This window comes from Xenopus tropicalis, chromosome 2, assembly GCF_000004195.4.
Source record: "Xenopus tropicalis strain Nigerian chromosome 2, UCB_Xtro_10.0, whole genome shotgun sequence".
Classification (NCBI taxonomy): Eukaryota; Metazoa; Chordata; class Amphibia; order Anura; family Pipidae; genus Xenopus; species Xenopus tropicalis.
In genome coordinates, this window is record NC_030678.2 from 134,511,290 (window position 1) to 134,523,771 (window position 12,482).

The 12,482-nt window shown below is 39.7% G+C and overlaps 1 protein-coding gene across 4 annotated transcripts in view; it reads left to right on the forward strand.

Annotated features, from left to right (window-relative positions):
* Positions 1 to 12,482, forward strand: part of lrch1 (leucine-rich repeats and calponin homology (CH) domain containing 1) — a 100,429-nt gene that overhangs the window by 41,507 nt on the left and 46,440 nt on the right. For all 4 annotated transcript variants that reach the window (XM_031897139.1, XM_031897138.1, XM_002935112.5 and 1 more), the window contains exons 3-7: positions 2,124 to 2,250; positions 3,747 to 3,852; positions 8,413 to 8,549; positions 9,019 to 9,149; positions 10,079 to 10,166. In XM_031897139.1, the coding sequence (XP_031752999.1) occupies positions 2,124 to 2,250; positions 3,747 to 3,852; positions 8,413 to 8,549; positions 9,019 to 9,149; positions 10,079 to 10,166 (589 nt within the window). The remainder of the gene's footprint in view (positions 1 to 2,123; positions 2,251 to 3,746; positions 3,853 to 8,412; positions 8,550 to 9,018; positions 9,150 to 10,078; positions 10,167 to 12,482) is intronic.

Sequence of the window (12,482 nt, forward strand, 5' to 3'; positions counted from 1 at the left end):
ATGGTTTTGTTTAACCCGTTTTACTTCCATGAAAATCCAGCATTGCTCATCACAATTTTTTCACTCAATGATGCAGTTAAAGTGTTAAAAACAAGCTTCTGCTTTGTCACACAGATACGGTAGCACTCAGCTTTCCTTATATCGTATTCTGACACTGCCAAAAGCCTGATATATTTATCATCTTAATAAAGGTCTGTCTGGAAAAAAGCGTGAGTGGAATGCATACTGAATGTAATGTAGGGAGAATATTTTCTAAAATAGGTTTATGACCACAAATACCACAAATAGTCCATTTACTTCACCCTACACACACATGCACACAGACATATATATATATATATTGTTTTCCCCTGAAAGACTAACTCCTCTGTGAGTTGCAAAGCTCAGTATGTGTGCATGCAGAAAGTGCCATAGATTGATTATGAAGCATGAAGTAAAACAATAAACCAAGGCAGACATTGTTGTCAGGTATATAACTTCAGGAGAAGAATAATGTGTACAGGGCCCCACCTGTACAAAATCACTTGCGACCCATGACACACAAAATCGAGTTTCACCCCTTGCCTCTTCCTGTGGGCCCCCTACTCTCCTGGGCTCCCCCATGGTTGCAGTGGTCAGCATCCTCTATAGTTACGCCACTTTGCCACTGATTGCCTTGTAGCCCATGGCCTGGTAATCATGGGTTTTAAAGAAGTGCTTAACTCTAGGAACCCCTTTATTAAAACAAAAAATGTTTATACACATACCTGTCAACTCCCTCTATATATTTGGGAGTTAGCTCTGAACTTCTTCCCCTGGTCTTCTGTCACTATATGTCATTCCCACCTGTTTTATAGTTTCTCTGGGTGAAATACCAAGGTGCACATGTGCAGAAGCATTCAGCTGCTCACTTCCAGCAATGCCACTTCTGGACCAGAAAATTTTATGGCAGTTCAAGCCAAAAATGCAAAATAAAATACAATATAGATACTACATATGTACAAATGAATAACATAGTTAGCCAGTGAGCAAGGTACTAATAGTATGTGCCTTTGTGACTAGTGAGATATACAACTATTAAACTATTTATCATAGAAGTAGCTTTTGGTCAGGGAAACTTTAAGACACTGATGGTCCGAGGGCAAAAATTCCCCCAGGGAAAACAAATTAATACACACTCCTTTGTTTAGAGCAGCACTGTCTGCTAGAAAATCCATTACTTGGCTAAACAGAACATTGATCCTTAGTAATGGAAAACCACCGTGCAAATATTTGTCTGTTTGAGAGAAGGCCAAATCTTTAAATAAAAAGGAAAGTTATAAAAAATTATATTTTATTTGATCTGAGAATTATGTGACTTATGTGTACACTTTCTAGGGCAAAGAATGCGTTACCTCGACCTAGCCTGTGTGCTCAAGGGAATAAAACAGCCCTTATGACACTTTCTTTTAAAAAAAAAATCAAAATACACTGTATATTAAAACCTTAACATGGTAGAACTCTTCCAGCTGATTGAAATGAGGGATCTACCATTTCTGGGTAATATGAAATTCAAACATTATTGTGGCTGAAATGTCTGTTTGTGGACAACTTTATTTACGTGATGCTGCCAGCAGTGCTAAGTTCTGAAAATGGACAGCAGGAATGTCCCCACAAGATGAACTTTATGCTCTTTCCTGTAAGGAATATACAAGGTTTGTTAGTTTCACTGCAATCCATCATTTGTGAATGATAGGTGACAGACACCATAACATGAAGGACAAAATATAAGCTGGTTAGGGGTATTTACCCTTTAGTTTGCAGTTAGTTAATGTCACAGAAGTCAGTTTGTGAAGTTAAAATTCCATGGCAGGCTAACGAGACGTTTCCAACAGCTTATTAATTAGAAAGCTCCAGTTCATTTCTAGGCTTTGCTTTTTATGCAGGCTTTTTCTTCCTCCCACACAGTCATTTTTGTACACAGGGATCTGGCTGTGAAAGCGGCTTTTTTCACAGTCTGCTCTTGCATTTGGCCACTGTTCAGCTGCACTTTTGACAACACAAAAACACAAGGGAGTTTGCAGCTCATTTTTTTAAAGCATCTGTGATTCACTAAGCAAATTATAGCTTGGCTTTGAATGCTATTGTGTTCTTCTCTTTTGCAGTCGGAATCAGCTTTCCTCTGTGCCAGCCTGCGTATGTGGTCTTCCTCTTAAAGTTCTTATTGCAAATAATAATAAGCTTGGTTCTCTGCCAGAGGAAATAGGTCAGCTGCAGCACCTAATGGAATTGGTACGTCCTTGCTTTTGATGTTTGGGGGGGTTATACTAGTGTAGCTGCCAGGTTTAGGAAACTGTTTTCACCATGTTAATGTAAAATAATGAGTTCAAAATTGACACTTTTTGTTAGATCAGACACCAGGTAGAAATTTAGTTTCATCATCTCTGGAAAATGTACTAAGTGAAGCTGATTTATAAACGGAAAATGGAAAGGTGCCTATTAGATTGGTGACACTTGACAGGAATGCCATTCAGTATTATTGAATCCTATTCAGTAGAGAACTCCATGCCACAGCTGAATTCAAACTTTCAAAACTCCTCAGCTTTTAAAAAGCACCAAGCTGATTAGCCTGTGGGCCATGCCCTGTGAAACTGATGGTATTGCATAGAAAAATCTGTGGAAATCCTGTATAGGTTGGGGCTTATTAAAACCTTTGGATTGTTTGCTTCCAGACAGGGGTGGAATGAGATCTTGGGGAGGCCCCAGTGCAAGATAACAATCCAAAATCCAGTTAAAGACATAGTAATTGGCCTAATTGCTGTGCAGTCAGTGCCATAAAAAATGTTTCCCCAGGTACTACTACCTTGGTTACACTGTGCATAGTTCTGCAGTCAGTCACATCTGTGTTACTGGGTTACAGTAATCTGTTGAATGATGGTAGTTGTAGTTCAGAGGCTGTCCCAGATATAAACCTAGTTGGCATACTGTAATTGTTGAGGTGGGACTTGGTATATTATTCATATCCTATGAATACTGTAGGGCACTGTTCCCCAACCAGTGGCTCGTGAGCAACATGTTGCTCACCAACCTCTTGGATGTTGCTCCCAGTGGCCTCAAAGCAGGAGTTCATGATTGAATTTCTGGTACGGAGAAAAGTTTTGGTTGCATAGAAACCAAGAATAATGCCAAAAAGAGACTTCTGTAGGTTGCCAGTCTACATAGGGGCTATTAAGTAGCCAATCATAGCTCTTACTGGCACCCCCAATAACCTTTCTCATGCTTGTGTTGCTCCCCAACACTTTTTCCATTTAAATGTGGCTCATGGGTACAGCCCCTGCTGTAGAGGCAAGAAAAGGACTAGGGCATATGCCTGTGTTTCTAGGTGCTGTGTCCTGTGTTTCTGTATTTAGGCCATGACTACTCTTATTATGTAATTGTGCTTAGTGAGTGCCAAAAGCACATTTTTTTAGTTTAAAAGAATAGAAGATTCTCAGACTCCTGGTTTATATCAGTCATAATATAGGAAAAAAGTCTTGTCTGCAGACACAATTAAGATTCCAAGATATTTGCTTAATGTGCAACACAGCACAGTAGAAAAACAATGGGTAATCATCAGCACAGAAATACGTTAATATGTTATGCCACCAGTTCCTGTAGTCTTTAATATAGATGAAACTTCTTGAAATTACTCTCCGCTTCATATACTAAATCAACTACCTGATGGTGAATGATTACAGAACAGAACCTTTTTGCATTTGTTTGTTTCACTGAGATTTTGTTTGGTGCAGGATGTCAGCTGCAATGAAATCGCATCTTTGCCGCAGCAAATTGGCCTTCTGAAATCTCTTAGAGACCTGAATGTACGACGAAATCATTTAAAGGCCCTACCTCCAGGTATGTGCTGAAAAGGGCATTTGTACATTAAAATATAATGCTGAAATAGATATTGTTCTTACATTGTGGAGACAAGCTTAAAGCAACAGTTCAGTGTAAAAATGAAACTGGGTAAAATGGATAGACTGCACAAAATAAAAAGTATTTGTGATATATAAAGGCTGGAGTGACCAGATGTCCTTTAAGGGGCATGTACACCATCTACACAGAAATGCTTTTATACGCAACATAATGGTCAGACCATTAATGCATTTTTTTCTTAGCAATTTCTTTTTGCACTGCAATACACAGGGGTTAAAGTCCCTATGCAAGCAGCATTAACAAACAGTGGGTCAGTATCACATTCTCGGCTCGACTGGATCTTGGATGAATCGGAAACAAATGGGCTAGGGAAAAATGAGAACCCTATGTGCCCTACTGTAAACCTTGCAACAGCCCCCCCCACACACACACATACAGCATGCCACTGCTGGGAAAGGCTGTTTATTCTTTCTTTCACAATCAACCACATATAGCTGCTGTAGACCTAAACACTATGCTATTTAATAGAGGGTATCCAAAAATAGCACAATGGCACATGTGCACATGGTCTTTATTTGTATTAATTTCTTATTTCTTTAATTGTCGTTTCATAAATCAAATAATATTTTGTTCTGTAGCTCTCCAGTTTAGAATGTAAAGTGCTGTCTTTTTATTAGGTTATAAAAAATTGGTTTTACTGCCCTCAATAAAGCATTCTCAACAGAACAGTCTCTTATATTTATACTATATAATAAAACTAAACGGAAAGAATATATTTGGAGATCTATTATATATATATATTATATATTAGAGACTATTATAAAAACTACTGTTGCACAATAAAGCATTACATTTGCAATATTTTCCAAGGGGCCCCTTGGATGCTGGGGGTCTTAATAAAGAAGTCCTCTTTGTTCTACCCAAAATGAATAACAAAAAGAGAACTAGTTAATAAATATAACTGCTACAAAGTAACCAGTAACACAAAGCAAAATGAAATGTAGGCCACTGCATTCACTAATGCTTTAAAATAACTGTGAAAATTGCTTGTGAAATCCCAAATTCACAGCACAGTTATTGGGGGTTACTCCTTTAGTCAAGTGCTCATGGACAAAGGGGGTCACCACAAATTGTCTTGTTGTGTGTTTGGGATTTCTCACAATTATTTTGAATATTTTTATGAATGCATTAGCTGGTTATTTTCTGTGAGTATAAAGGCTGTTATTATTATCATAGTTTACAAGGTTTTCTTAAATAGGGATTTTTAAGTTTAGAAGACATGAAATATATATATATATATATATATATATATGCACATAAAATCCTGGGGAAACACTACTGTCTCAGTAAGTGCTTGGTGCTATGTAATCTCTCCCCCAACATTTGTGCATGTGGTGGTTTAGCAGCCAACAGCATCATTTTAGAGTTATATGAAAGCATGCCAGGTAATGAAACACTTTCCATTTATGTCTCAATTGCCACTGGGTTTGGAAACAAACTCTATGTGATTTATGGAAGAAAACATAAGACATTGATTAATGTAAAATAATTCTTGAAATCAGTTTTGAAGGTATACAGTGAGGAACATAAGTATTTGAACACCCTGCGATTTTGCAAGTTCTCCCACTTACAAATCATGGAGGGGTCTGAAATTCACATTGTAGGTGCATTCCCCCACTGCGAGAGACAGCATTTAAAAAAAAAATTCAGGAAATTACATTGTATGATTTCTAAAGAATGTATTTGTATTGCACTGCTGCACATAAGTATTTGAACAGCTGAGAAAATAAGTGTTAATATTTGGTACAGAAGCCTTTGTTTGCAATTACAGAAGTCAAACGTTTCCTGTAGTTCTTGACCAGGTTTGCACACACTGCAACAGGGATATTGGCCCACTCCTCCATACAGATCTCCTCTAGATCTGTCAGGTTTCGGCTGTCGCTGAGCAACACGGAGTTTCAGCTCCCTCCAAAGATTTTCTATTGGATTTAGGTCTGGAGACAGGCTAGGCCACTCCAGAACCTTGATATGCCTCTTACGGAGCCACTACTTGGTTATCCTGGCTGTGTGCTTCGGGTCATTGTCATGTTGGAAGACCCAGCCACGACCCATCTTTAATGCTCTGACTGAGGGAAGGAGGTTGTTGCTTAAAATCTCACAATACATGGCCCCATTCATCCTCTCCCTAATACAGTGCAGTCGTCCTGTCCCCCTGCAGAAAAGCACCCCCAAAAGCATGATGTTACCACCCCCATGCTTCACAGTAGGGATGGTGTTCTTGGGATGCAACTCATCCTTATTTTTCCTCCAAACACGGCGAGTGAAGTTTAGACCAAAACGTTCTACTTTGGTCTCATCTGACCACTTGACTTTCTCCCATGCCTCCTCTGGATCATCCAGATGGTCATTGGCAAACTTCAGATGGGCCTGGACATGTGATGACTTGAGCAGGGGAACCTTCCGTGCAATGCATGATTTGAAACCATGACAGTGTAGTGTTCTACCGACAGTGCCCTTTGAAACTGTAGTCCCAGCTCTCTTCATGTCATTGACCAACTCTTCCCTTGTAGTTCTGGGCTGATTCCTCACCTTACTTATCATCAGTGATACCCCACGAGGTCTTGCATGGAGCCCCAGTCCTAGGGAGACTGACAGTCATCTTTAGCCTCTTCCATTTTCTAACAATTGCTCCAACAGTTGATTTATTTTCACCGTAGCCCTTTCCAGCCTTGCGGAGGTCCACAATTTTGTCTCTGGTGTCTTTTGACAGCTCTTTGGTCTTGCCCATGGTAGTAGTTGGAGTCTGACTGACTGTGGGGTGGACAGGTTCTTGCTGATTGCCAGGTGTTCAAATACTTATGTGCAGCAGTGCAATATAAATAAATTCTTTAAAAACCATACAATGTGATTTCCTGATTTTTTTTTTAAATGCTGTCTCTCACAGTGGGAATGCACCTACAATGTGAATTTCAGACCCCTCTATGAACTTGCAAAATCAAAGGGTGTTCAAATACTTATGTTCCTCGCTGTAAGCTAAAAGGGGGTAATTTGCACAAAACATTTAATTCATTAAAGGTACTTTATGCTCCTTGCACTTCTTGTTCTCTTGTCTGGATTAAGTGATGCTGCACCTACAGTACTTTCACAGGGAAACCCTGGAGCTCCAGGGTTCCAAGATCCAGGCTCCAGGGTTCCCACAGCTTCTTGCATCCATAGGTGCAGTGTAGGTGCGCCAAAAAAACTGGCACATATGGCACTCGCACAAAAGGCTGGAAATGATACAAACCTTACTGACAAAACTTTCACAGCAATCCAGTTCACAATGAAGAGCATTATTTTTTACACATTAGCCACAGTTGCATCATGGGCAACTCGCCCCTGGCTTAAAGCTCTGGAATTCTGCAGGAAAATGCTGCATTGTAAAAAATATGTGCACTTTGCATACTGTATCTGCGGTAAGTTAATGACCCCTATAATGTTGTCTGTTGGGGATACCCTTAGCTCTCCTATTACTCCTGTCACAAGGAAATACTACTCCTGCCCGGTATGTTCCATATTCCATTTAATTAATAACTGGACAAAATACCTATTCTTAATTAATGCAGTTGTATTGTATTGGAATTACCACTCTTCAATAGCTATGACTTACAGAATGACAGCAAAAAGTGTTATTTCTGAAATATTTCTTGAGACCAGATCAGTTCTTGAATATGCTGATCACTCTTTTTCCAGGAGCTGTCACACTCGGACATTAACTTAGCCTTGGCTCTCATTGTGAACAGGTGGCTATTGGTCCGTGGGCCTCATCCGGCCCGCGGATCCCCTCTGTGTGACCCCCCCGCCTGTCTGGCTGCTGTGACTTCTTACCTTTGTGTAAGCTTTAAATGGTTTCAGTACTGAGATTAACTGGCCCCCTGCATTGTTCATACCTCAGATTCAGGCTGTAAACCCCTGTATTGCCTGTAAGCCCCCACATTGTTTACCTTTTCACACCCAAGACTGTAGGAGCAGTGCCAGCATTGTGTCACTGTATGTACTGCCTGCCTATGCTGCCTATGTGTGCCATACACACAGACAGCATAGGCAGGCACACACGGGCAGCATAGGGCAGGCAGAATAAGGCACACACAGGCATCATAGTGTAGGCAGAGTATGGCACACACAGCCAGGGTAGGGCAGGGAGAGTATGGCACACACAGGCAGGGTAGGGCAGGTAGCGTATGGCACACACAGGCAGGGTAGGGCAGGGAGAGTATGGCACACACAGGCAGCATAAGGCAGGCAGAATAAGGCACACACAGGCATCATAGTGTAGGCAGAGTATGGCACGCACAGGCAGTGTAGGGCAGGGAGAGTATGGCACACACAGGCAGGGTAGGGCAGGGAGAGTATGGCACACACAGACAGGGTAGGGCAGGGAGAGTATGGCACACACAGGCAGTACTCTGCCTGTTTGTATATACTAGAATGACTGTTACTGTAAATGTGGACATATATCATACAGCAACTGTAATTATATGCTCCTTTCTTTTACTTTAGAAATTGTTGATCTTCCCTTAGTGAAGCTGGATTTTTCCTGCAATAAAGTGCTGGTTCTGCCACTTTGTTTTAGAAAAATGGTGCAATTACAAGTTTTAATACTTGAGAACAACCCACTCCAGTCTCCTCCTGCGCAGGTGAGTTCTTAGTATTAAGGTCACATTATTCTTTGTATAAGGTCACTAATCATACAATTTTCCTTTAACAGTCCTTTGTTCATATTGAAATCAGGCAACATGTATTATTTATCACTGTCTACATGATGATGCAGAGATGTGAAATTGAATGGTTTCTGATCTTTAAATTAAATGTAATATTAGACAAAGTTACAGCTTTTAAATGCTCCAAATACCATCCCAGACAGCTGAAATTGCCACCAGGCTTAATATGACTAATACAATACTTATTGTAATACGTTGTAAGGCATTTTGCCACATAAAATACATCTTTACATTACATTATACCACAGGGTTAAACCAGGTGGCAGTTGTTGCAACTAACATTGAATACTATCTATTTCTTTAAATGGCTGTTCGTTTTTATTATTCATTTTTTCCTTATCTGTCTGAGATAATACATTACTTTCATCTCATTTACCTGTTACAGATTTGTATCAAGGGCAAAGTACACATATTTAAATATTTAAGCATGCAGTCTTGCCAGATGGAAAAAACTGGGGATGGATTTTATCTTCATTCTTTAGAAAGACCAAATCTGCCACAACATGTGGAAGAAAGGTAAGGTTAAGTGCTGTTCTGAGAATCCAGTAATTTAAACTCGCTGTCTGTAATCTGAAACAACCATATTTAATTATCACAAACCAATTTATGATTCATTTGTACTCTTACTTAATTGAGAAGAAAAGTTATAATCACTGGGGGGTGCTGAATGTTAGGCACCCCCATAGTGAGTATAATTGCTTACCAGTTACCCCAGGCTTGTTCTCCTGTTAGTAAAAAACTGCACCAGCACAAGGGAATCTGTGTGAGCACCACGCTGCAAGCTTCTTGCTTTCTGCCTTTTTCTTGGCTGGTTCACAAGCGCTGTAGAGTAGTGAAAAAGCCAAACTTTAAACAAAAAGCCAGCTTTTTCATTGCACATGCGCCGGTCTGGAGCAACAGAAGAAAGAGAAAGTGAAAGAAGAAGATTGCAACGTGATGCTTGTACAGAAGTACACTGTGTCAGTGCAATTTTCTGCTAAAAGGAGCACTGGCTCATGATATCAAGTAAATTACTGGGGACCCTAAATTACTGGAGACCATAACATTTGGCACCCCCAGTGATTTTTTTTCTCATTTAAAAGAGAAGAAAAGTTACTAGTGGTGTATCTGGCAGGGAGCAGACCCTGTATTCGTGATCTCGCTTCTGGCCCCTTTGCTGCAATCCACATTCTGCCAGCCCCCCCACTTTACTATCCAGCGCAATCATACACCTGCCCACCTTTACCCATACACACACATCCATATATACACTTAAATCCCCATTCACTCTTTATATAACCAATACCCTCACCCCCAATATACATTTATAAAAGAGAAAGCAAATTTCCTGATACAGGGAAATTCAATCTGACTGCAATAAATGATTAATATAAAACACATAATGGCTGTTCTTAGTAAATATGATTAAGTTATATTTATGTTTTGTTCTATTTTCGGGACACCAGTGGCATTGAAGACATCTTTCCAGCAAAAAAGGATTCAGACTCGGGCGTTGGCAGCGATAGTGGTGAGAAGCGTTTATCTACAATAGAGGTATTGTAATCTGTTCTTTCTACTAGTCACACTGACTTATAACCACTTTCCCTTTGGCTAGTGGAACCTTGAAGTTGTGCTTAAATAACATGTAAGGTTTAGCTTTACCAAATGTATTAATACTACCTTCTACAACATTCAAATATTCAATATTCAGAAAAGGCTGTAAAACAGGCATGTCAGTCCATTTCTTTTTATGTGTTACTGCTTTAGTCTATACAAATGTTTATTCATCTAAGGATAAAATGCTAGTTTGATCAACTATAACCACAAGTCTACAACAAGTGGCACTTACTGAGGGATGTTCCCTTTGTTAAAATGATTCTTTTGCCTTTTGATTTTAACATTTCTACTCTTTTATACAAATTTGAATCATTTGTTTTTTATTGGCTTCAACCAAATTACGCCTCTCTCTTTCCTTATGGCTAAAAATAGATTTACATCTGCAGGAAATGAGGCAGAGGATTTAACCTGTGTAAGAACCTTGTTGGCTGTATTGCAATTTAATGACCAGCCTTACTGCCAGCCTCGGAAACATCTGGCTGAAAGAACTCTTGTGCCAAGCCACAAAGCAACATTTTAGCCCTGCTGAGAGATGTGAAGTTGTATTGTGCAATTCTGGTTGCTTGTTTTGTTACATCTTGCACATTCACATGTATGTATGTATGTATAACTTTATTTATAAAGCGCCACAAGGGTACGCAGCGCTGTACAGTCTTACAGAATACAAAATTACACACAGGGAGGACGAGTGATATAATAAATAAATACAATAAATACATATATGTATATATATATATATATAAGTGCCATGTTGTATGAGACACAGTAGGAAGGAGGTCCCTGCCCCGTAGAGCTTACAATCTGAGTGGTTGGGTAACATACAGGCACAAACTGGAAGGTAAGAGTGCATCAGGTATGGGCATTTGCCCTTAAGCACAGGACTGGGCAAAATAATGTCTTAGTGCTCCAGAAGGTAACAGCTGAGTTTTTTCTTAAAGAGAGTGGGTGAGTTTTCCCTACGGAGGGATTTAGGGATAGAGTTCCAGAGGTAAGGAGCAGCGAGATAGAAAGGTTTAAGACGAGAGAGCGCAGTGGGTGTGGATGGTGTAAAGAGACGGAGGCTCTGAGAGGAGCGGAGGAGACGACCAGGAACATGTAGGGAGACCAGTGAAGAAATGTAGTGAGGAGCAGAGGAGTGAAGGGCTTTGAATGTCAGCAGAAGGATTTTGTAAGCTATCCTTTGCTTGACAGGCAGCCATGCTAGTGAGCTTAATTGAGGCTGAGCAGGATCCGTCTTAGGAGAGAGCAGGAGGATCCTGGCAGCAGAGTTTAAGATTGATTGCAGGGGAGAGAGGTGGGAGTCTGGGAGGCCGGTTAGTAGGAGATTGCAGTAATCTAAGCGGGAAAGGATAAGGGCATAGATTAGTATCACATCAAATGATATGTAAAATACCACAGGTTAGTTTTAAATAGTTACTGCAGCTTTATCGGTTCCATATAAGCATGAATTATACACAATTCTACACAATACAATCATGAGTTATCTCTAAAAATCTTTTGTTTTTAATATATACCCATAAATAGTGCTTAGTGATGGTAGAGTTGTTGTTTGATGCCCCTTGTGTCACACTATTTCTTACAATGAATATGTTTCAGATATAAAGTACAGTTACTACATACTGTAAAATTAGGATTGCCCCTTGTCTGGTTCTCACCTGGACAGTTTTCAGAAGGGCTGTCCAGCTGAAAACTACCTAGATGGATTTTAAATCCTGACATCATGGACCCTTCGGGACTGCTTGATTCTACTTAATTTGCTGCTTCAGCCAGTCCCGAAAGTTCACATTTTATAATTGACTAAGCTAGCCAATATGAGGTATAGCCTGTTCCATATATTCTGGTTTTGATCTATGGAAAACTTGGTACAGTACATTGCTGCTGAATTTAGCTGGTACAACATGATTTTTGATACTACTTCATTTCATGTCACTGCTGTATTTTGAAACACCATCAATTTCTGGTATAAATGAATTCTGCAGGTAATGCCAGATGATTGCATAAGATGCCAGATCAGTGGTCTATGGTGCCGTAACTATTATTACAGAGTCTGTTCTACAGACATCAACTTCTGTATTGTATCTTGAGGAAGCAAATTGTCCTTTATGAGCCAATCTTTCTGCTGTGAGAAGTATGACATTAACTTTAAACAATGGCTAAAATGAATGAACAGAACAATGGAGCATTCCATGTAAAAGAAAAAAATCTTTAAAATTCAGTGTTTTAGTGTGACAGTGACAAAATCTTATCAGAGTT